This window comes from Rana temporaria, chromosome 1, assembly GCF_905171775.1.
Source record: "Rana temporaria chromosome 1, aRanTem1.1, whole genome shotgun sequence".
NCBI classification, from domain to species: domain Eukaryota; kingdom Metazoa; phylum Chordata; class Amphibia; order Anura; family Ranidae; genus Rana; species Rana temporaria.
This window is the reverse complement of record NC_053489.1, coordinates 141,042,142-141,068,520: the sequence shown is the minus strand read 5'-3', so window position 1 is coordinate 141,068,520 and position 26,379 is coordinate 141,042,142. Positions and strand designations below refer to the sequence as shown.

Below are 26,379 nucleotides of genomic sequence, written 5' to 3'. Positions count from 1 at the left end.
GGGCGCTTTTTTACCCCCCAACCAGGCACTAGCTGCTTCAGAAATAACACTCCCTCAACAGAAGTGGCAGGGGGAGGGGCATCAAGGGTTAACTCAGGCCTTAGTGGGGAGGATAGTACCTAGTACAGGCTCCAGGGCATCCCACCACCGAGTTACCCAAACTGCTAAGCAGAGAACCACCCACGGTCACCTCCCGGCTGTTCTAGCTCTATTCTGAGCATGAGGGCCCCCAGGGAACTCACCACCCCGCCTGGTGCATCGCGCTGAGAGGAGCCTGATGATGTGCTGAGAAGCCGGCTGCGCTGCTGACAGTCCCCACGGAGAGATTCGCGGTCTCTCCGAGCGCTAAAACGGCCACACGAGGACAAACGAAAATTAAAGATGGCCGCCGTAATGCAAAAAAACTGCCAAGGACCACAAGAAAATGGCCGCCGAGATATACAAGGCGACTACGGCAAAATGGCGGCCGTGGCGCACTTTTCAAAAAAAATTTTTTTTTTTAAAAACAGACAGCCAGCAGCCACAGCAGCATAGTAAAACAGCACACAAGTCCCGCAGAGAACACTACAGCCCCCTGCAGTGAACACACACAGCCCCAGCTAACACACAGGCCCTGGTGATAATAAAGAGACCCCAGAAAAAAAAAACCCTCACAGCCGCTACCCAAAAGGGAAGGAAGGAGAGGAATAAGGGAGAGAGGAAAGCAGGGCGAACCCTCAGTCGACCTCCCCAGGGAAAATTCCAGCCAGACCACTTACCTGAGCAAGGGTCACTACTTACCTGTCCTGCGACTACCGGCTGGAGGTATCCCAGACAGAACCAACGTCCGCTAAACGGCATGGCTGTCGGCCAGACACACTGTGACAAGGCCATAAAGACCGGTCATATGTGTGCCCTAGAACCGAAGTTCCCCGGCCGCCCCTGGAGCAATGGGGCCTGTCGTGGACGTCCCAAAGCGGAGCTGAGGGCCGGCACACGCTCGAAGGCCGAACCTGGGGGGACTACAAGGGCCGAGGACCCAGCCTGTCACCCAGTCGGCTGTTGATAGAAGAATCGCAGGATTCAAAAATGCAGGAACAAAATAATAAAAAGCGAGAAAAATCGCAAGAAAAATCGCAAGAAAATTGCAAGAAAAACTCCAGAGTCCAGGACTCCAGAGAGAGCCTGACTCTCCTGACGGTTAGGCAGAAACAAACTGAAGCTGCTAGAGCAGAGTGGGGGTTATGCCTGGGGGAGCCACGCCCCCTGTTAGGAGCGGCATGAAGGAAAGTTTTTAACACCTTAAGTGCTGTAGAATTCTGCCTAAATCTCCTGGTAGGAAGAAGCATAACCCTAAGGTCAATGAAGGCTGTGTCCGTCTATGAACGAAAGAGAAAGTGATAATTTTTTTTTTTTTTTTATTTCAGTGTAAAAAATAATAAAATTAATAAAAATAAATAAGAAAACAAAAAAAAAATGTTTTAAAGTGCCCCGTCCCGACGAGCTCGCGCGCCGAAGCGAACGCATACGCGAGTAGCGCCGCCATATGAAAACGGTATTCAAACCACACAAGTGAGGTATCGCCGCGATCGTTAGAGCGAGAGCAATAATTATAGCCCTAGAGCTACTCTGTAGCTCAAAAAATGCAACCTATAGAATTTTTTTAAACGTCGCCTATCAAGATTTTTAAGGGTAAAAGTTTGACGCCATGCCACGAGCGGGCGCAATTATAAAGCGTGACATGTTGGGTATCATTTTACTCGGCGTAACATTATCTTTCACAATATATAAAAAAATTGGGCCAAATTTATTGTTGTCTTATTTTTTAATTCAAAAAAGTAAATTTTTTCCAAAAAAAGTGCGCTTGTAAGACCGCTGCGAAAATATGGTGTGACAAAAAGTATTGCGATGACCGCCATTTTATTCTCTAGGGTGTTAGAAAAATATATATATATAATTTTTGGGGTTTTTAAGTAATTTTCTAGCAAAAGAAACTGTTTTAGTCTTGTAAATCCCGAATCTGAAAAACAGGCTCGGGGCTTAGGTGGTTAAAAGGCACATTTTTCTGTTATTTTTTTTTAATTACTTTTTTTATTGCATTTTAGTCTAAATATGAGATCTGAGGTCTTTATGACCCCAGATCTGATATTTAAGAGGACCTGTCATGCTTTTTCTATTACAATGGGTGTTTACATTCCTTGTAATCGGAAAAATTACCCATTTATTTTTTAAAACCGTGTAAAAATAAAGAAAACAAAAAATATTTTTTTTTTAAAGCCCCCCCATCCCGACGAGCTCACGCGCAGAAGCGAACGCATACGTGAGTAGCGCACGCATATGAAAATGGTGTTCAAACCGCACAAGTGAGGTATTACCGCAATTGTTAGAGCGAGAGCAATATTTCTAGCCCTAGACCTCCTCTGTAACTCAAAAGATGCAACCTATAGAATTTTTTAAACGCCGCCTATGGAGATTTTCAAGGGTAAAAGTTTGACGCCATTCCACGAGCGGGCGCAATTTTGAGGCGCGACATGTTTGGTATAATTTTACTCGGCATAACATTATCTTTCACAATATAAAAAAACAAAAATTGGGCTAACTTCACTGTTGTCTTTTTTTTTTTTTTTTTTTTTTTTTAAATTAAAAAGAATTTTTGAATAAAGTGCGCTTTTTAAGACCGCTGCGCAAATACAGTGTGACAAAAAGTATTGCAATGACCGCCATTTTAATATCTAGGGTGTTAAAAAAAAAAAATTATATTTTATATATATATATATATATATATATATATATATATATATATATATATATATATATATATATATATATATATATATATATATATATATATATATAATGTTTGGGGGTTCCAAGTAATTTTCTAGCAAAAAAAAATGTTTTAAACTCGTAAACACCAAGTCTGAAAAACAGATAAGGACCTTAAGTGGTTAAAGGCAGAGCCAATCTCAAGTAGATTTCCTAGAAGATGATTTGGGAAAATGAGGCGTTGTGGTAGTAGAAGGGGTTATACCCAGGGCTGGCTTACAGTTTTGTTTTGATAGTCCGATCCCCTGTAAGTATAACCCAAAGGTGGTAGAACTTATGTGCCTTGCAACGGATGAGGAATAGGGAGAGAAAACATGTTTTCATAAAGTTTCTTTGTAGAAGCCATAACAGCTGTCTTGATATTATGCCATGGACAAAGAGAACATGGAATGACACGACACGCAATAAACAGAGCTGCAAGATTAATCGTCAAGAATAGTCATCACGATTTTTACCCCGTTGCGATATTGACAAAGTATTTCCCGATCTTTCTATGCAGAGAATTCTCTCTGCTCTGCTGAAGCCATCAGTGTCAAAAGAAAGGAAACAAAAATCCAGGCAGTCTGACAAGTATCACAACATTCTTTATCAGTGGAACTTAAGTCTAAACATTGTAACAATTTGTCCTCTACATCAAAGGAATACACTTCTGTGCATAAATGAGGAAAGTTTAACCACTTAAAAACTAAACTTTTTTCTGACATTTGTTGGTTTAAAGTTAAAATAATTTGTTGCTAGAATATTACTTAAAACCCCAAAACATTATATAATATATCGTATTTATCAGCGTATAACACACACCTTTTCACCCTGAAAACAGAGTGAAAATAGCATGTGCGTGTTTATACACCGATATAGTTTAAAAATGGCATTGTACATACCGCATATAGTGCCTTGGGAGGTGCGATCTCAGGCGAGCAGACACCAGAGACAGGAGGGTTCCGGTACAATCAGATCCGGCGGCAGACATTCTCCTGCTGCTCTGCACACTCATAGCGTAGCCATGGTAATGCTCTGCACTGCTCGCGAGAGTTAGACTGGCTTCTGTGTGCAGAGCAGCAGCAGAATGTCTGCCGTCAGGATCTGAGCGTCTGCTGGATCTGACAGAGCTTGTACAGGTACAAATAATTTAAATAAAAAGCTGACTAAAAAAAAAAAATAGGACTGTGGCTGTTGGTCGTCTGAGAGCAATCAATTATAATGCCAGCGAGAGGGGGGGGGGAGCAATGAATGACACTGCCTGACGGGGGAGAGGGAGCTAAGAGAGAAAAACAACACACACTGGCTGGCAGGCCCCCCTCCTTGCAAATAGTTTGTGTCCCTTTGCCCTCCCTTGTCAGGCATCAGTGTGCACTGGTCTTAACCACTTCAGCCCCAGAAGGATTTACCCACTTCCTGAGCTACCCTTATTTTGCTTAAAAGTTCAGTATTTAAATTTTTTATTTTTTTCCTGAAACTTCCTTCTTAAAATTAGGGTGCGTGTTATACGCCGATAAATACGGTATATATTTTTTAGTCGAGACCCTAGAGAATAAAATGGTGGTTGTTGCAATGTTTTATGTCACACTGTATTTGCGCAGCAGTCTTTCAAATGCAATTTTTTGGGAAAAAATTTACTGTAATGAATAAAAAAAACTAATCAGTAAAGTTAGCCTAACTTTTTTTTTTGTATAATGTGAAAGATTTTACGCTGCGAGAATCGTGATCTTTATTGTAAGCAAAAAAATTGTGATTCTCATTTTAGCCAGAATTGTGCAGCTCTAATAAACAGTACATAATAATACAAAGAGGTTAAAACTTACCACTAACATTTTCTGTCAATATCAAGTTAAAAAGCTGAGGAAAAGCATCAACATCTTTGTTCAGCCAAATATCTGAGAGACAGGAGTCCATTTCTCTTATTATCCAGGGCTCTAGGCTGTTTCGATCCTTTTCCATCTTCACATGGGAAACAAAAGAACAGGTCAAAATAACAAAGAAAATGTGCTGCATGTAAGGCCGAGCAGTGGCTGCTATGATGTTAAACATAAGGGACTATAAAACCTAAAATATTCATTAACCACTTAAGGACCCCTTCACGCCGATATACGTCGGCAGAATGGCACGGCTGGGCACAAGCACGTACCTGTATGTGTGTCTTTAAGGCCCAGCCGTGGGGTCGCGAGCACCCTGCTGGCAGCGCGCTCACGACCTGGTCCGATGCTCCGTGACCGCGCCCGCGAAGCTGAAGAACGGGGAGAGGTGTGTGTAAACACACCTTCCCCGTTCTTCATTGTGGCAATGTCAGTGATCGTCTGTTCCCTGATATAGGGAAAGACAATCACTGACATCACACATCTAGCCCCGCCCCCCTACAGTTAGAAACACATATGAGGTCACACTAAACCCCTTCAGCGCCCCCTAGTGGTTAACTCCTAAACTGCAATTGTCATTTTCACAGTAATCAGTGCATTTTTATAGCACTTTTCGCTGTGAAAATGACAATGGTCCCAAAAATGTGTCAAAATTGTCCGATCTGTCCGCCATAATGTCGCAGTCACGAAAAAAAAAAAATCGCTGATCGCCGCCATTAGTAGTAAAAAAAAAAAAAATTATAATAAAAATGCCATAAAACTATGACCTATTTTGTAAACGCTATAAATCGTGCGCAAACCAATCGATAAACGCTAATTGCTTTTTTTTTTTTACCAAAAATAGGAAGAATACGTATCGGCCTAAACTGAGGAAAAAAAATGTTTGTTTATATCTTTTTTGGGGATATTGATTATAGCAAAAAGTAAAAAATAGGATTTTTTGTACTCACCGTAAAATCCTTTTCTCTGAGTCCATGGACGGACACAGCTCCTAAAATCTTGACAAGTGGGTTATGTTCCCTGTTTACAGGAGAGGACTAGGCATTAACATGTTAGATAATTAAATACATGTTACTTTAACAGAGTTGAACAGCCCCGCCCAGGGGGCGGTCCCTCCAGACAATCCTCCTTAGTGCAGCATGCAGCCTCAGTTCGTAACAAGCAGTACAAACCTAAAAAGGAGGGGTGGGTGCTGTGTCCGTCCATGGACTCAGAGAAAAGGATTTTACGGTGAGTACAAAAAAATAAAATTTTCTCTTATCGTCCATGGACAGACACAGCTCCTTAAATCTTGACAAGTGGGACGTCCCCAAGCAGTGTCAAAAACGAGGGGTGGGAAATATATCAGTAAAACCAATTTTAACTTCACCCCAAAACAAACAGAGCTCCTCAACGGAGGAGGTGCAACTTTAAACAGCCACCGGCAAAAACTAGCGGCCGAAAAAAAAAACAAACAGACACCGAAACAAAAGAGTCAGAACTCCTAAACGGAGCCTTAGTAGGCTGGTACATCCGCAAAGCGCGTACCACGCCTAAAGTATGAAAGGCAACCTCCGTAGGATGCGCCAGCTGAGGATAGAAGGATGGAAGAACAATATCCTTATTCCGGCGAAAGGCCGAAACCACCTTCGGAAGAAGGGAAGGTCGTGGGCGCACCATCACCTAATCCTTATGGAGGATCAAGCATGGCGGCTTTCAAGTCAAGACCGCCAACTCAGAAACCCCTCTAACAGAGGTAAAGGCCACTAAAGGGGCCACCTTCTGAGATAGTGTCAAGAGAAAAATCTCTGTTTGCAAAAGGAAGGTTCCTGAAGAACCGAGAGCACCAGAGTCAAAACTTATGGGGGAAGAGATGGGCCAAGAGGGGAAAGTATATGACAAACCCCCTGCACACAAAAAGGGACCCACTAGGGAAAGGGCCGCAAAAAGGCCACTAAAATAACACAGCCAAGGCTGAAATCTGCCCCCAAACGGTGCTTTAAGAAATTTTTAGATCCACTCCAAGCTGTAAAAACAGCAGGACCCTGGACACCGAGTACGTCCGTGGATGTAACTCCATCCCTTCGCACCAAGAGATGTAGGCCTGCCAGGTGCGAGGGTAGATCCTCCGGAAGACTACCATGCCCTCAGCATTGTTGAGGTGACCGAGTCAGACAGACCCCGGTCACCTAAAGTCTGGATTCCAATATGCCATGTTGAGCAAGTCAGTGACTGTACAACAGGAGGAAGTATTGGACCTCGAGACAGAGGGACCTCCTGCCCTGGCAACCGCCAGGGTACCTCCGCTACCAGGCGCCCGATATCGGCATACCAAGGACGCCGAGGTCAATCTGGAGCGATTAGAATAAATCGGGATCTCCTCAGTCGAGGAAGCAACTACCATGGAGGAACGGCAGAAAGTCGACGATACAGACCCCACAGGGCCACCAGCGCAACTGACGCGTCTGTACCAGATCACTAGACCTGGCCACTAACTTCGACACCCTTGCAGCGGAGACAAGCGGCCAGGAGATTAATGCCCTGTGAGGCTCACCTCCTGCAAGGGAGCCGAAACACCGCAAGCACAAAGACCAGTCGCCCTGGTCCAGCATCTGGCAACTCCAGTAGTCCGCCTGCCGGTATACCTGATGGTAGACCAAAGCCACGGCCGTGGCGTTGTCCGGCTGAAACCAGATCGGTCGACCACGAGGAGAAGCATAGCCTGATCGCCTAAAATAGTAGGACAATGAACAGTAGACAGCACCTGGTATTCCCAGGCGGTCTCGCACCCAGGCACTAGCCAGGCCCGACCCTGGGTAGCTACCGAGACCAGACACATTCAGGGAGGTGTGGCCGTAGGTCCACGCAAGTCCAGCAACTCTGGGCCGACTGGACCCCTCAGGTTTGTGAACTCCCCAGGTTCACAACCCGTGAGCTGGCATCCGTCGTAAACACTGACCACTGGAAGGAAGAAACAACTTCCCGGACCGAAGAGACGGGGATCTCCATCACCAACTCAGAGAGACTCTGACTAGGTGGCGCACCGGAATCTGATGATTTCAGAGACAAGAGATTTTTACCACCTGGACAGTATTTCCCCTGGAAAACCAGAGTGTGGAACTGGGCATACAGTACCGCCTTGATGGAGGCTACCCACAGGCCCTGAACCAGCAGGCGCCCGGAGAGAAGACCGGTTGCGTGATGCCAATACCTTCACCGCAGACTGAAAAGTCTGCAGGGGAAGAAGGACCTCGCCACCGAGGAGTCCGGATTAACACTAGATACTCCAACGCTGAGTCGGAACCTAGCATGCCCAGGATTTGAACCCTGGGTCGCACACATGGAGGTCAGGCTTGCTGCCACTGAGCTACACCTTCTGGCCTAAACGTTTAACACCCACCCGAATCTTCGGAGGGTCTGAATAGGAAGAACACATCCACTAGGTCAGAGACAGAAACTGCTCTCAGAAGAAAGTCGTCCAAGTAGCCAATGAGGCAAAGCCTCGCTGTCCCAACAAAGTTAAGATAAGTGCAAGCTCCTAGCTGAAAACCCATGGTGCCGACGCCAGATCAAAAGGGAGGGCCACGGGCTGACAGAGACCCTCTCTCATCAGGAAAAAACACTGACATGCGCAAAACGGGACATGCATGTATGCGTCCCTGATGTCCGAGGACGCCAGGATGTCCCCCGGATGGAGCGCAGCTACCACCAAACAAATGGATTCCATGCGGAACTACCTGACGTTCACAAAGGTATTTATGGCCTGAGGCGCATAGAAAACCCCAAACCTCTCGTCCTGCAGGAAAGGTAAAATTACCCCGCAGCTTAGCAAGTCCCACACTGCCCAAGGCAGACCGACGGGCCAGGAGAGGAAGACACGAGGAAAGAACTTTGTTCTGTGGATAGGAGGAAACCCTATCTAATACTCCGAAGAGACCACCTTGCAGACCCACTGGTCGGAGAGCAGTGAGGTTTTACCGAATTGTGAACCTGCAAGCCGCCCCTCCCACCTAGAGACATGGAGGGAAGGCTACATACATTGGCAGGATTTGGGTGCCGGCGTGACCGGCTTACGCACCCAGGGACGGATTAGTCCCCCAGCTGGGCCTTTGACGGCCTGGGAGGGTTGCCCCTAAATAATACACACACAGTGTCTATGTATATTAAGTAGGTGTATGCACAGATGCCTTGAGGAAACCGGAGTACCCGGAGGAAACCCACGCAGACACAGGGAGCGACAATGCAAGCTCCAGGCAGATTGGCGTCAGTGTCCGGATTCTAACCAATGACTCTCTTGCTGCCAAGTAATGGAGTTAACCACTACACCACTGTGTGCATAAAACCATTCTGAAACAGAAGCCCTGGATAACAAGGGCACAGCATTCAATGAAGCATCACAGACCTATATGAGGCCCTGGACCAGCTGGTCCGCTAGCCTAATAACTTTCGTGAGTTGTATACAGCACTAGGGGTCAGGACTACTCCAAGATGGCCACTGAGCGTTCAGAACGCGGCCACAGAAAAATGGCCGACCGCAATGTAAGCTGCGCCATAGCGCAGCTACGACAAAATGGCCGCCAATGGGAGTTTTCAATGTAATTGAAAAACTTCCCAAAAAATGGCGTCGACTGAGACCCCAGAGTAGTGGTCACAATAGGCCGCAAGTCAGACCCCAGCATGGTAAACATGAAACGGGTCAGTACTTCGGATCTTCTATCAGTCAGATCCATACAAGCGGGGGTTCCCGCAATAGGGAGAGTGGTCACCTATACATGACACCTGGAGGGTCCACCACCGGAGCAGAAGCCCACCTTTTGAAAAGGCTCTCCTCAAAGGGGCACTGAACCGCCCGGCGGTGAGGGACTACAAAATACCTCAGCGGCCTTTCTCATTCCGCATCTCAGAAATTATCAAAAGAAGGGCACAGAAGGAAAAAAACTATACAGAGCGGTCTGATTTGTGTGATCCAAAAAAGACCGAGGCCTCGGCGGAAACCCAGCTGCACTATCCAGCTAAATAGAGTCCCTTGCAGCATTAAAAAGCGCACCCATAAATGCATTATCCTGCTTGCTTTTTTTTTTTTTTTTTTTACTACCCAGGTAGTAAATGGCTCCATACACCAACAGAGCATTCCCCAGGGGATAACGGTGGAAGGGGGCACTCTTTTACCGCCCGTCCACAGTCCACCCCCACCCTGGCACAAACGTGTCCAGGACTAACAATAAAACCTCTGTGGGAATCCCAGGTGATAACACCTGCTGCCACCACCAGCATGTGGGGAAGGACCCAGATACGGACTCCAAATATTAATAAACAAAAGCTCCTATAGCCATATTAATAGCGTCTCACCCACTTGCTGCGCGGACCAGGGGTAACCAGGGGACTCTTCTCAGGAGGACACTGCCCAGCGCTGCCGTCCGCTCTCAGCACACAGCGTGTGAGAGGAAAAGAACTGTGCGGCATCTGCAGGGACCTGTGTGCCAAATGGCGGCAAAATGCTGCGTTTGTTAAAAAGCCCTAGGAGGCTTTTCCTGTTTAGTGAAAAACCCCTCACAGGAAAGCCCCATACAAAAAAGAAAAAAAAAAACACAGGCCAGATAACACAGTCCCCTCAGGAAAGCCCCCTCCCCCCTGACAGCGGCAATGTTAGCAATGTAGCAAGGGAAAAGGAGCAAGGAAGGGAGGAGAAAAAGACCCCCGAACCCCAGGAATGCCCAGCCGTACCAACCCACCGAAGCAGGAGGGACTGTACTTACCCGTCTGAGCGAGGACTCGCTGACGCATTCCTGACAGAACTACAACCGCAATGGAGGTAGCCGTCGGCCCGGTCCACTGTGAGTGAGACAACACCACAGCCCAGTCATATGTGGACCTCGGAGCAAAGCTCACCGGCCACCCCAGGAGTCATGGGGTATGGCGTGGCAGACCCAGCCTCTTTGCAAAGGTGTGCCCACGATTGCTGGTCAGGTAGACTACAAGGATCTATATTATTCAGCCTGTCTCTCAGCCGACAGTTGAAAGAAGATTCTTCAAGAAAAAGTAAAATAAAATTTCTCCTCAGGGCGCTGGGCCCAAAGGGAGCCATACGTCCTTCTCCTTGCTAGGCAGAACGAAACTGAGGCTGCAGTGAGGAGGGCTATGTCTGGAGGGACCGCAGCGGAGCTGTTCAACTCTGTTAATGTACAATGTATTTAATTATCTAACATGTTTCTGCCTAGTCCTCTCCTGTAAACAGGGAACATAACCCACTTGTCAAGATTTAAGGAGCTGTGTCCGTCCATGGACGATAAGAGAAAATGCATTTTTTTCAAAATTGTCGCTCTATTTTTGTTTATGGCACACATAATAAAAAACGCAGAGGTAATCAAATGCCACCAAAAAAAAGCTCTATTTGTGGGGGGAAAAAAAGGACGCCAATTTTGTTTGGGAGCCACGTTGCACGACTGCGCAATTGTTAGTTAAAGCGACGCAGTGCCGAATCGCAAAATGGTCCGGGTCTTAAGTGGTTAAAGAATATTTGAACACACTGCACTAAAGCATATTTCTAATGCAGGAAATATTTACAGTATTAATAAATCACATTTAGGTCTCTAAAAAATAAATGTTTAGTACCTTTTTATGTTGTTGGGAGTCTGCAGTCACATGACTGCACAGCCTTCCTTGGCTCGCTCCTCCGAAGAGGGGGCATGTCCGATTAGAAAGTGGATGAGTAGTGTCCGATGTCAAACAGGGCAGGGAAGTGTATTCCCTGTGTGTGCATTGCTGTCCTTAATCCCCACAGATCAGTCATATGCTGGGCAGCCTGCAGCCCTCCCTCACCTCCAATCTCCTACTAGCCAACTCCTCTCTTCAGGTCCTAGCAGTTACTCTCCCCCACCTCACACTTTCCATACCAGATACTGGCTGTCAGTCTTGTTAGCTGTTATGTACAGTGGGAATCTATTTTCCAATAAGGGACTATCCCCCCAAGAGTCCTTTGCTGTGCAAAACGGACAACAGTACATAAGAGAAAAACTGAGTGCAGATCAGGACACTTCTGTTCATTTGTGGCAACAAGCTGCTATTGGAGGGAAGGATGGGGCAGTGTGTAAGAAGGTGGGTCACACACAGAGGTGAAGAAAGTCCCCCATCTATGTGCACTGAAGTTTGGACTTGGAGGTCCCTGCTAGGATCCTCAATCAACATGGTAGGGCTTGGAATGGAAGGGTTGTAGTTATACAGTAAGTACTAGCAATGGGAGATGCACAGCAATGTAGGCTATTCAGTATTGCCCAAACGTTTTAAACAGCATCAAATAGAAAGAAAAGTCTGCTAGCAAAGACAGATCAATAAACAAAAATCCAAGTATCCAATCAGTACATCACCAAGCATAATATATAACTTAAAATATTTTATCCTGCATCGATTTAATAAAAAAAGGCTTCCACAATTCATCCAAAAGGTAACACTTTTAGATAGAATACTGTGCTTAAATACTATAAATAAAAATTCCAACAGTTCATGTATATAAAATGATTGGTAATCAAGATAAATCTGCCCTCTTGACTTCCCACCGTTGCGCTGGCTGGAAAACGCCTAAAGGATCCTAGCTGCCGCTTTAAAGTAAAGAAATAATGTGAAATAAATATGGTCACTACTAAAACACACTTCAGTGTCAGCAATATTAAGCAGTGCTCAAATGAAATATGTGTATATACCTCTCAAAAATGCACACACGAATGAATAGATACAAAAATAAATCAAACTATTATGTTCAAAATAGCTTCCAGAAATGAATGTGAAACGCTATAAGAAAAATTAATATATATATATATATATATATATATATATATATATATATATATATATATATATATATATATATATATATATATATATATATATATATATATATATATATATATATATATATATATAAAATTAAGCAGTGAATCACCGCAAAACAAGCTTCCTCAATATCCTCAGCCGGTGTAATGATGGCCACGGCGGACCAATGATCAGCTAGGGGTATTCTCACCACTCCACCACACTGCAATCACTCTGTTTGGAAACTCTCTTTCCTGGTTTCATAGTTCAGCTTGATGCGCCACACGTATTGACGTATCACGTCGGTTCAGATGCTGTTTTTTTTTGTGAGTGCAACTTTTGAAGATTTGTGCGTGGTGTTTTATTAAAACTGACCATTCGGTATTACACTATTGTGCACTTCCTTTTTCTTTCTCATCATTTATGTGGAGCAATTTGGATTACACTGTTGGGAACGGAAATCCTGTCTAACCTATTTGAGAGGTCCTGTTTTATGTCTTTTTGCCAAAGCACGTGAGTGTTAGGCATATTGTTCTGGTGAGTGGCCAATTTGATGGGTGAAGGAACCACTGAACACATTTGGTGTGGTGGAAGACTGAAGATTGCAAGATCATACATCACTTATGAACTTTTTGCTTTTCACGTAGAACACATTTTTTTCACAGGTTCAATATTTACCAATATATATATATATTCATTTATTTTTCTTATAGCGTTTCACATTAATTTCTGGAAGCTATTTTGAACATAATAGTTCGATTTATTTTTGTATCTATTCATTCGTGTGTGCATTTTTGAGAGGTATATACACATTTCATTTGAGCGCTGCTTAATATTGCTGACACTGAAGTGTGTTTTAGTAGTCACCATATTTATTTCACATTAGTTCATGTATATATTGTCACGGTTTAGCCTGTGGTTTCCTGCCTTTGTAATGGTTACCTCTTGCTGCAGGGGTTCTGCTAGACCACCGATTCTATTCACGTGTTTGGTTTCTGTGCTCACTTATGGGCGTTGACTTCTATACTGTGGGCTTATATTCTTTTGCCTTCTATCACTTCCCAGTCCACCTCCTAGTTTGCTTCCCTATGTAAGACATGCTCAGTGCAGCCCATGTTGGCTGAGCAATTTCTTGGTTCTCTGAGCGTCAGCTTGCTAGTGTTTCGTGTATTCAATGTCCGACTTTCCATGTAGCTCCCCCTTCTTAGTCTTCCATTTGTGCTCATCTGCTGTCCACCCTGACCTCTGCTCCTTTTTCTGGATCTTCTTCTGTCTCCTGCCATTTGTACTTTGCACAAGTGAGTGGTCTCTGTATGGTCAGCTGGGCTTACCTAGGGGCCACAACCAGCTGCAAGTCCACCGATCATCATGGACCTTGTTGAAGAAGGTGGCTGTGGCTTAGATTCTGCACCCTGGGGAAACCCAGGTTGGCATTCTACAAGGGCTCACTACCACAGAAAGCCGATATATGTGCATAGGTAGGGTTTCCACCAATTCACCCAAAACAAAATCAGCATAGTAATTACACCCCCCCCCCCAAATTGCGCCTAGATGTTAACCCCGTCTCAGCCAGTGTCTTTAGTATAGTGACAGTGCACAGTATTAGCACTGATCACTGTATTAGTGTCACTATTGATGTGAGTATCGCTTAATGTGCCTCCCAGCCAGAGTCAGCTAGCGCCAGATTGCCGGCCTATCACAATTCCACTATAAAGTTGCTGATCATAGCTGCGTAAATTACAGTGTGTGTATGTGTATATAAAATATATAAATACACACACACACACAGAAAGAGATTGGATTTTGTGTTTTTTCTTTATTATTATTATTATTATTATTGGCTAGGTTTTATAACCAAGTAGAGCATATTGTTTCAGTCTTTTTTTCATTAATATAATAAAAAATAATAAAAACCCACTGGTTATCAAATACCACCGGAAAAGAAAATAACTATTTTTATGAACAAATTATATAAACTTAATTTGGGTACAGTGTTGCATGGCCACGCAATTGCCAGTTAAAGAAGTGCAGTGCTGAATAGCCAAAAATGCTTTAGTCATTTAGGACATGGGTCCGTGACCCTGCCTGTTGCTGACCAGGCCGCACAGCAAGAGATAAGCAGCGACCAGTCCGCACTAGTCTATCACATACAGCTCTCTGCGCTCATCTTCTGCTGTGCGGCCATGCCGTGTCCTCTCCTGGATCCTACGCCCACCCGGCCAACAATGTCATCCAAGCAGTAGGGCAGGGGGCAGGGCCGATCCTAGGGTCACAGGCGCCTGGGTGCAGAAATATTTCTGGCGCCCCCACATGGGCGTCGTCATTTTACCAACTCCTCCCCTTTACAAATGTTTCTATGGCAATGACAACCACAGAGATGCTCCCCCACGAAGTCTTCATTAACCTGGGATCCTTACATGATCTCTTAACAATAAACAAAATACAGGAAGAGAAGCAAGTACTTTATTGGGACCTGGAGAGGGGCCTCTGTGATGGACACAGAGAGGGCTTCTGTTAAAGAGTGTTAGATGTCCGGCGCTCACACCTCTGCAGGCGCCTGGGTGCAATGCACCCTGCCTAGGATCGGCTCTGCCAGGGGGTGGAAAGAGCTGCAGATCACAATGGAGAGCTTCTCCCTCCCCCTGCCCTGCTGATAGGATGACATTGTTGGATAGGCAGGGGAGGTGGGAGAGGACAGGCTTTTTGTTTTTCAGCCTCTGGTACGAGCCCTGTGCTCACAGGAGAGTCAGGACGCTCCCTACATTGCAGATAGAGAAAGGAGCTGTGTGTTATTCGGCGTCCTCACTCTCCTGTAGCGCGAGCACAACACTCCACACCAGGGAGAAAGCCTCACATTACTGTGTGGAGTTACAGACAGAAGAACAGAAAGTGAGGATTTCTCAGAAAAAAATAGGATTTTGTACCGTAAAATCCATTTCTCTGAGTTCATGGACGGACACAGCAGCATTGACCTTAGGGTTATATATGCTTCCCTTAAGGAGAGACTAGGCAGAAAAAACAGCACTTCAAGTGTTAAAACACTTCTCTCAGTACAGCACCTCCCAGGGGGCGGGTCCCCCGGGTACAACCCACTCTCTTGCATCATGCTGCCTCAGTTCGTAAACAAGCAGTACAAACAAAGGAGGGGTGGGTGCTGTGTCCGTCCATGAACTCAGAGAAATGGATTTTACGGCGAGTACAAAAATCCTATTTTCTCTTCCGTTCATGGACGGACACAGCAGCATTGACCTTAGGGACGTCCTCAAGCAATGTCAAAAAGTTTCGAGGGGTGGGAAAAACACAGCAAACCAAGCTTAACCCCAAACAAACCAGAGTTCCTCAACGGAGGAACTTCAACCTTAAACTGCCGGCTGTAAAACCTTGCGGCCAAAAGAGGCATCCGAAGTTGCGCTCACATCCACCTTGTAAAATTTAGAAAAAGTGTGGATTGACGACCAGGTCGCTGCCTTACACACCTGTAAAACAGACGCTTGATGGCGGAAAGCCCAAGAGGCACCAATCGTCCTGGTCGAATGCGCCGTAACCTGAAAGGGAGACGCCCGCCCCTTTAGGGCATAGGCCTGGAGCACGACCTGTCTCATCCACCTAGAAATGGTGGCCGACGAGACCGCCAGACCCTTCTTAAGACCAGACACCGACACGAACAGTGAGTCAGACTTCCGAAACGGAGCCGTAGCAGACAAGTACACCCGTAGGGCCCGAACCACGTCCAAGGAATGTAAAGTGGCCTCCTTCGGGTTTTTCGGCCGAGGACATAAGGATGGCAAGACAATGTCCTCATTAATGTGAAAAGCCGAAACAACCTTTGGAAGGAAAGACGGCTGCGGCCGCAGCACCAACTTATCCTCATGGATGACCAAGTAAAAAGCCTTGCAGGACAAGGCCGCCAGTTCAGATACTCGCCTGACCGAGGAAATTGCCACCAGAAAAACCACCTTCTGGAACAGAGTCAACAAAGGAATCTTCCGAATGTCCTCAAAGGGAGCTTCTTGAAGCGCCGAAAGGACCAAATTCAAGTCCCATGGAGGCAGTGGAGAGCCCACAGAAGGGGCCACATGCCGAACCCCCTGCACAAACGTAGGCACCAGGGAGTGCGCCGCCAAGGGTCGCTGAAAGTAGACAGCTAGAGCCGAAATCTGACTCTTAACCGTACTTAAGGCGAGATCCACTCCACGCTGTAAGAACAGCAGAATCCGGGATATCACGTATGTACGGGGGTGCCATTTCATCTTTTCACACATAGCGATGTAGGCCTTCCACGTACGCTGGTAAATCTTTTGTGAAGTAGACTTCCGTGCACGTAACACCGACAGGCCTCGATCCTTTAGCACCTGGCTCTCAACAGCCACGCCGTTAAAGCCAGCGACTGTAAAGCAGGGTGAAAGATCGGACCATGCGACAGAAGATCTCTCAGGGGTAGACGCCAGGGGACGTCTGCCACCAGACGCACCAGGTCCGCGTACCAGGGACGGTGCGGCCAATCCGGAGCGATCAGGATTGTTGGTATCCCCTCGGCTTCCACTCTGCGTAGCAGGCGAGGAAGAAGCTTCAGAGGAGGGAAGGCGTAGATTAGGCGATAGTGACCCCATGGAGGAGTATTTAAACTAGGATTGAGGGGGGAGGGTGAATTAGAATTACATCGAGCAGACAGGTCAGTTAGTGGTCAGACATTAATGGAGAGTGGAATGGGGATAGATGGGGGAGGGTTATGGCAGGTGACAAGAAAGTTCCCATGTTGCAAACAGCCATTGGAAATAATAGTGCCATTTGTACTACTATAAATTATATGAAACACACCAGAGAAAAATGTAACAATACATTTAAGTGTTTGTTCACCAATGCCAGAAGTCTGCCAAGCAAAACAGGTGAGCTGGAAGCTCTGGTGCATGAGGAGAGCTATGATGTAATCGGTATTGCTGAAACTTGGCTTCAATCCTCACATGACTGGGCTATTAATATTCCTGGCTATGCTCTCTTTCGGAAAGACAGGGTAAAAAGGAAAGGTGGAGGGGTCTGTCTCTATGTGAGAAGTGACCTCAAAGCAAGCGTGAAAGAGAACCTGGTTGATGGAGAGTGTGATGAGGCTGAAGCATTATGGGTGGAACTGCATACAGATGTGCGTAGTTCAAAATTAATCATTGGAGTTTGTTATAAACCACCCAATGTTAATGAGGAGGTGGAGACTCAGCTCCTTGCACAGATGGAAAGGGCTGCAAGGTCTGGGACGGTTATAATAATGGGGGATTTTAACTACCCAGAAATTGACTGGATTAATGGCACTTCTGGGACAGTTAAAGGACAAACATTTAAAAACCTATTGCAGGACAATTTTATGGTGCAGTTTATTGAGGCCCCAACTAGGAATGATGCCCTGTTGGACCTGATAATCTCAAACCATGCAGAGTTTATTACTAATGTTCAGATAAAGGAACACCTGGGTAGCAGTGATCATAACATGATTTCATTTAATGTTAACTATAAGCAAGAAATACATACAGGAAATATTAAAACACTAAATTTTAAGAGAGCAAATTTTCCAAGGATGAGGGCTGCTCTCCAGGACTTGGACTGGGAGGGACTATTGGCACAGATGAACACAGAACAGAAATGGGAATTCTTCAAAAAGACTGTGTGGAACCACACTGCAAAGTATGTTCCCATGGGCAATAAGTTTAAAAGGCTAAAAATAAAACCTATGTGGCTCACGGTCAAAGTTAAAAAAGCTATAAACAATAAGAAAGTAGCTTTTAAAAAATATAAAAATGAAGGAACACTAGTGTTGTTTAAATGTTACAAAGAATATAACATGATATGCAAAAAGGAAATCAAGGATGCAAAAATTCAAAACGAACGACAGATTGCAAAAGATAGTAGGACAAACCCCCAAAAATTCTTTAAATATATTAATAGTAAAAAGGTGAAGTCTGAGCATGTAGGCCCCTTACAAAATAATCTAGAGTGGGTGACTGGGGACAAAGAGAAGGCAAATTTATTAAAAATTTTCTTCAGCTCTGTGTATACAATGGAGCATGGGGGAGCTCATGTCCAAAATGGGGGTGGGAGTGACACAGCCTCAAATCCACAATGGCTCAAAAGTGATATGGTCCAGAAATATTTAGACAGAATAAAGGTGGATAAAGCACCTGGACCTGATGGCATCCATCCACGGATCCTATGTGAGTTGAGCTCTGTCATTTCAAAGCCACTGTATCTAATATTTAGGGACTCATTAAAGACAGGAATAGTACCACTGGATTGGCGCAGGGCCAATGTGGTGCCCATATTTAAAAAGGGAACAAAGTCTTTACCAAGTAACTATAGACCTGTTAGTTTAACTTCTATAGTTGGGAAGATACTGGAACGTTTAATAAAAGACCACATGGATGAGTTCTTGCTGGAAAAAAACTATTTAAGCAGCAGACAACATGGATTCATGAAAGACAGAAGTTGTCAGACAAACCTGATTTCCTTTTATGAAGAGGTAAGTAAAACCCTGGACAGAGGCGTGGCTGTGGACGTGATATATTTGGATTTTGCAAAAGCGTTCGATACAGTTCCGCACACACGGCTCATGTGTAAGGTAAGGTCTACAGGATTGGATATATCAGTTTGTAAATGGATAGAAAATTGGCTGAAAGACAGAATTCAGAGAGTCGTGGTTAATGATTCTTACTCTGAATGGTCCAAGGTTATCAGTGGTGTACCCCAAGGTTCAGTGCTGGGACCCTTACTTTTCAATATATTTATAAATGATATTGGGTCTGAGATCAAAAGTAACATTTCTGTCTTTGCAGATGACACCAAGCTATGCAGTGGAATAACGTCCTTGCAGGATGTCTCCAATTTACAAGCCGACCTCAATGCTCTGTCTAATTGGGCGACTAAGTGGCAGATGAGGTTTAATGTAGATAAATGTAAAGTTATGCACTTGGGGGCTAAGAATATGCATGCATCATACATACTAGGGGGGAGTACAACTGGGGGGGATCTGTAGTGGAGAAGGATCTGGGGGTTTTAGTTGATCATAAGCTCAATAATGGCATGCAATGCCAAGCTGCGGTTTCCAAAGCGAGCAAAGTCCTTTCTTGTATTAAGAGAGGTATGGACTCCAGAGACAGAGATATAATTTTGCCCCTGTACAAATCATTAGTAAGACCTCATCTGGAATATGCAGTTCAGTTTTGGGCACCAGTTCTCAAAAAGGACATCGGAGAACTGGAGAAAGTGCAGAGAAGGGCAACCAAACTGATAAGAGGCATGGAGGAGCTCAGCTATGAGGAAAGATTAGAAGAACTAAATGTATTCACTCTTGAGAAGAGGAGAATAAGGGGGGATATGATCAACATGTACAAATATATAAGAGGTCCATACAGTGAACTTGGTGTTGAGTTATTCACTTTACGGTCAACACTGAGGACAAGGGGGCACTCTTTACGTCTAGAGGAAAAGAGATTTCACCTCCAAATACGGAAAGGTTTTTTCACAGTAAGAGCTGTGAAAATGTGGAACAGACTCCCTCCAGAGGTGGTTCTGGCTAGCTCAGTAGATTGCTTTAAGAAAGGCCTGGATTCTTTCCTAAATGTACAGAATATAACTGAGTACTAAGATTTGTAGGTAAAGTTGATCCAGGGTAAATCCGATTGCCTCTCGGGGGATCAGGAAGGAATTTTTTCCCCTGCTGTAGCAAATTGGATCATGCTCTGCTGGGGTTTTTTGCCTTCCTCTGGATCAACTGTGGGTATGGAGTTGGGTGTATAGGATTTTACTGTGTTTTTTATTTTGTTTTTTTATTTTATTTTTTGTGGTTGAACTGGATGGACTTGTGTCTTTTTTCAACCTGACTAACTATGTAACTATGTAACTATGTGCCACCAATGTGTCCGCCCACAGATCCTTTGACCTGGCCACGAACCATGACACCTTCCGAGTGAGACGGGACGCCAGAAGGTCCACATCTGGAATGCCCCATCTTTGGCACAGACACTGAAACACTTCCGGGTGTAGCGACCATTCTCCTTGGTCCAGCGTTTGGCGACTTGGGTAGTCGGCTTGCCAGTTAAGCACCCCCGGAATGTACACGGCTGACAGAGCCGGAACGTACCTTTCGGCCCACCGGAGGATGTGTGCGACTTCCTGTGCTGCAGCCGAGCTCCGCGTGCCCCCCTGATGATTGACGTACGCCACGGCCGTGGTGTTGTCGGACTGGATCCTGACCGGTCGGTCCTGTAGACCCAGAGACCACTTAGAGAGACAACTTGATCGCTTGGAGCTCCAGTACATTGATCGGTAGGCGGGACTCCTGAGTCCAGCGCCCCTGGACTGAATGGACACCCCAGACACCACCCCCCCCAGCCGGAGAGGCTGGCATCCGTCGTGATCACTGTCCAATGGCACGGCAGAAAAGATTTTCCAGCCCGAAGTGCCGGAGATGTCAGCCACCACACTAGGGAGGACCTGACCAGGCGACTCACCCGAATCTGAATATCCAGAGACGAAGGGAGCTTGTCCCAACGTGACAATCTCTTTTTGCAATGCTCGAGTGTGAAATTGGGCATACGGCACTGCCTCGAAAGAGGCCACCATCAAACCCAGCACTCTCATGCAAAAGCGAAGCGACACCCATTTCTGGATCGTCAGCCGCTGCACCCCAGACTGCAATGTCTGTAGTTTTTCCGTTGGGAGGAAAACTCTCGCCTCTGAGGAGTCCAGGACTAACCCCAGGTATTCCAGCCGCTGAGACGGTACCAGTACCAATTTTTGGGTATTTAATAGCCAACCGAATCCTCTGAGGGTTTGACAGGTGAGACACGTCCTCCTCTAATTCTGAGCTTGAAGAAGCTCTCAGAAGAAGGTTGTCCAGGTATCCTACGATAGCGATCCCACACTGCCTCAGCAGAGCACCTTGGTGAAAACCCGTGGTGCCGATGCCAGGCTGAACGGGAGGGCCACAAATTGAAAGTGGTCCTCTCCGATCGCAAAACGCAGAAATCTCTGGTGTTTTGCTCATATGGGGATCTGCAGGTACGTGTCCTTGATATCCAAGGATGCTAGGAAATCCCCCTGATGGAGCGCTGCTACGACTGAGCGAATCGACTCCATTCTGAATTTTTGCACTTTGACAAAACAATTGAGGGCCTTGAGGTCCAGGATTGGCCGGACCCCTTAGTTCTTGTAGAGTACAAACAGATTGGAGTGAAACCCCTGAAACCGTTCCGTCGAGGGAACCGGTACAACCACCCCCCTGACCAGCAGATCGTGGACAGGTTGGAGGGAAAAAATCTGTTTGGTGGGCAAGAGAGAAACTATCTTGTACCCCGAGGAAACGACTTCGCAAACCCAGCGGTCGGACAGAAGAGACCTCCAACGAGCGGCGAATTCGCGAAGCCGGCCCCCCCATCCGAGATGCGGGCGTGGGCAGACCTTCATGCAGAAGCAGGCTTGTCTGCTGGGCTTGCGGTACCAGGGGCGCTTTTGCCCTTCAGCGGGCGCTTTAGCTCCCTGAAAAAGTTTTCCTGCCGCACTTGGTGGGCGAAAAAAACGCTTGGGGGCAGTAAAGGAGGGTCCTTGCTTACAGCGAGGCTCCTTGCCCTTCCCAGATTGTGGGAGCTGAGTGCTCTTACCGCCTGTGGCATCCTTTATGATGTCATCCAGGGACACCCCAAAAAGCCGTTCACCCTTAAAGGGTAAGTCCACCAAGGTCTTTTTGAAGACAGGTCCGCAGACCAACACTTCAGCCACACAAGGCGGCGTAGTACCACCGCCGAGGCACTGGAGAGCAAGGGGAGCGTATCCAGTGCCGACTCACAGACAAACTTTAGTCCCTGTAACCAACCAGGTCCACACAGAGCTCGGAAGCATTCTGCGCCTCCAGCTCCTGCAGCAAGGACTTTGCCCGTTCGGTAAGTGTCTGCGACACCAGAGCCCCGACCAAAACCGGTCTCACCGCTGACCCCACTACTGTGAACATGGAGCGGGCCACAGCCTCAACTCTCTTATCTGCGGAAACCTTAAAAGCGGGAGCCCCTTCCACAGGTAACGTGGTAGCCTTGATCAGCCTGGACACAGGGGGGTCCACTGACGGAGGAGAGACCCACTTTTTAAAAAAGTCCTCCTCAAAGGGATAATGGACCGCAAAGTATTGTGGAACAGCAAAAACTTTCTGCGGCCGATCCCATTCCTTGTACAACAATTTGTCCAGATATGGAACACAAGGAAACACTTTTGCGGTGCGGGGTGGTTTGCGGAACCCAAAAGGGACCGGCGTGTCTGATGCCTCCGCCAAATCCTCAAGTTTGAGTATCCCATAAAGGTTGAATGAAGGATGGATGAAGGATGGATGGCCGCACTCCAAAAATCGTATAGGTTGTCTTTTATTAAATGAACAGCAAAAGCATCACCAGATCACAGCAACAGAAACCGGGGACAGCCGATGTTTCGCACAAAATCAGAGTATCCCGCATTGCAGTGATAAGAGCTCCAACAAATTCTTTATCATGCTTTGACCCTGAAGCAGAGTCATCCTCACCGTGTCGGCTAAGCCTGCATCTGACATAACGGAACCAGAGCCAGATGCAATAGCAGGGCCTGATTCCGTGTCAGAGACATCCCCAGAAGCAGGCGCAGGGAGGGGGCGCTTTTTACCCCCCTTCTGGCCACTTGCCGCTTCAATCCTAGCAACAAACACCTCAAGGACTGCCGTCATAGCATCCACCGAGGTCGCAGGGGCACTAAGGGTTAACTCTGGCATGGCTGGGGTAGAAGCCTCCGGGTTCAGACTCCATGCTGACCCACCTATATATGCCACCCTAGTACTGCAAGGCAGGACCCGCAGGCACCCTCCCGGCCGCAACAGAGCAGGGGACCCCCCAGGAGAATCACCACCCCGACCAGAGTGCAGAGCTGCTAAAGAGCTGAGAGCGCTATCCGTGCTGTGCCGTCCCTCAGGAAGTATTCTGCAGGCTTTGGCGCTGTTATTTCAGGCACTAGAGGCCAAAACTTTTCCAAGATGGCCGCCGACATGCAGAAAAACAGCATGTGGGCTACAAGAAAATGGCCACCAATACATAGAACCGCGACCCCGGTAAAATGGCGGCCATACACGTGTTTTAAAGCCCCAGTAACACACAGCAGAACACAGTCCAGCACACACCAGCACCAAAAACGTAATAAAAAATAGCACCTCACAGCAGCACAGCCCCCTGGCAGTAACGGAGTTCCCCCAGGCGGACCCCCCACCTCACAGCCGCCACCCAGAACGGGGAAAGAGGGTGAGGAAGGGAGAGAGGAAAGCAGGGCGAACCCTCAATCAACCTGCCCAGGAATGCACCAGCCCAATCACCCTGCCAAGGCAAGGGGATACTACTTGCTCGTCCTGCTACCACCGGCTGGAGGCATTCCAGACAGACCCAACGTCCGCAGGTAAATACGGCATGGCTGTCGGCCCGGCACACTGCGACAAAGCCATAGAGACCGGTCATATGTGTGCCCTGTAGCATATAGCTCACTGGCCACCCCTGGAGCAACGGGGCATGTCGTGGACAGCCTAGCTAAAGGCCGGAACATGCTCGATGGCCGAACATGGGAGGATTACAAGGATCAAGATCCAGCCTGTCACCCAGTCGGCAGTTGATTGTAGATCCCAGGATCCAAAAATGCAGGAAAAATCCAAATAAAAAATAAAATAAAAAAAATAAAAAAATAAAATCACAAAAAAACTCCAGAGCACATGGGCTCCAGAAGGGCCATGTCTTTTCCCAACGCTAGGCAGAATAAAACTGAGGCTGCATGATGCAAGAGAGTGGGATGTACCCAGGGGACCCGCCCCCTGGGAGGTGCTGTACTGAGAGAAGTGTTTTAACACTCCAAGTGCTGTTTTTTCTGCCTAGTCTCTCCTGACGGGAAGGATATATAACCCTAAGGTCAATGCTGCTGTGTCCGTCCATGAACAGAAGAGAAAAGGACATTTAAAAGCAAAATCGAAGGATGAGGTAAGTGAAGGACTGCACTAAGGTAAAGGAAGCTATTTAGGAAAACAAAAAATGTAACCTTTACAACCCCTTTACGGACACTTCAAAGACTAAATAAACTACCTTTTTTCCCCATTTTGCTTACCTGCAAAGTAAAGGCATAATGTGCTAGTATGCATTGCATACTAGCACATTATGTGACACTTTCCTGCAAGCGAAGTCCGTGTATATCCCTCTGGGGGGCGCATCCATCTTCACTACAGGTCCACGGACTCCGGCTGTGTGACTGGCCAGAGTAACGTGACGTCACTTCCACCATGCACACAGGAGCCGCCAAGCTTTTGAAGAAATGACACCTGCAACCGTTCTTTGAGAGCGCATGAGTCGATATCATCAGAGCAGTATACAGTAACTATCTCCTAAACGGTGCAAGTGTAGAAGATATTTACAGTACAGATAGGTAAGCTTCATTATAGGCTTACATATAGGCACAAACATTCGAGGAAAGTTTACTTGCTATTTAAGCAACGTGTCACACTCTAAAGCATCTCCATTAGGGGGCAGTAATGACCATTGTAATGTAAAAAAAAGAGCTCACCAGACAGAGCCAGAAGGATGGATCATAGCTTAAACAAAAGCAACACAAATGGCCTTGATGCATCAATAACAAAAAATGAAAAACATTGCTACCGAGACTTACATCAATGGCCGCCATTAAATACTGAAGTGGCAGCGTGATGTCAGCCTCAGAGCTTATATGCTGACGTCACACTGCCGCATCGATCTTTAATGGTAGCAATTGATGCAAGTCTCAGTACCAGCGTTTGTCATATTATTGATCTGGCAAGCTCTTTTTTTTTTTTTATTATTTAATTTTTTTTTACACATTTTTAGCCACAACAGTCATCACTGCACCCTAGTGGAGAAGCTTGGGAGTGTTACACATTGCTTAAAAGACCTCACCTAGGTGGATGCATCGATCCAATGCTGCATCCATCCCCCGCTGTCTCTGCAGTGTGAACTGAGTGATCAAACACCGCTGATCGCTCAGTTCTCCCCAAGAGCAGTGGCTGCCAGTCAGCATCTCTCTGCTCTCCCCTCCAGCGCTCACTGTTGGCCAAAGGAATGCAGAATGAAGTGCACTCCTGTAATCCATAGGAGAAGTATAGCCAAAAGAGATTTGCCCATACTTCTCTTTTAAGGAGGCCAGAGCTGATAAATGGAGGGGAGAACCAGTCCATAGTGTTCTGAAAAGCGCTGGATACTGCTCATGTTTGTACAGCTTAGTATCTGGTGAGTGCATATTATTGGTGGTGGTACGCTGGTGTTAACAACCAGAAGTAGAAACTCACACAGATTTCATATGGAGGAACTGGTGGAAACACCATTTATGCACATTTATTTATAAACTACTAAAGCTGTATATCGATGAGGAAAAAGGTACTTTTTTTAATTAAAATAATTACAGTGCCATCATCCATATACAGAAATCAAAGTCACAATGTAAATGAAACAGTGGGCGTTTAGCATAACTTTAATTTATGTATTAAACCTAAAATACATTGAATTGTGTGTATAGCAACATAATGTGTATGTTGTTGTATCCTCCATCACCCCCCCCCCCCCCCAATAAAAAATTAAACTTCAGCTATAGACATGTAAGCCATTTACTAAAAGAAGAAGAAATGGGTGTCCCAGTTAGACATTGGACTGAAACGTAATATCACGACATGATGTAGATTTCAGACCAGAGATTTTGTGGCTCCCCCTTTTTATGACTAATTACAAGTCCACCACAATTGTAATTTACTGCATGTTCAAATCAAAGAAATGTGGACCTTTCCTTTGAAAAAAGCCATATATGTACGAACATACGAAAACTGGAAATCCTTAATTTGATGACTTGACTAGATATTAACTCAGTGGTATCCACTCTTTATACCGATCCA

At 46.1% G+C, this 26,379-nt stretch overlaps 1 protein-coding gene across 3 annotated transcripts in view; it reads right to left on the bottom strand.

Moving 5' to 3' along the window:
* Nucleotides 1–26,379, bottom strand: part of YTHDC2 (YTH domain containing 2) — a 315,708-nt gene that overhangs the window by 179,611 nt on the left and 109,718 nt on the right. For all 3 annotated transcript variants that reach the window (XM_040343611.1, XM_040343620.1, XM_040343628.1), the window contains one exon: nucleotides 4,608–4,743. In XM_040343611.1, the coding sequence (XP_040199545.1) occupies nucleotides 4,608–4,743 (136 nt within the window). The remainder of the gene's footprint in view (nucleotides 1–4,607; nucleotides 4,744–26,379) is intronic.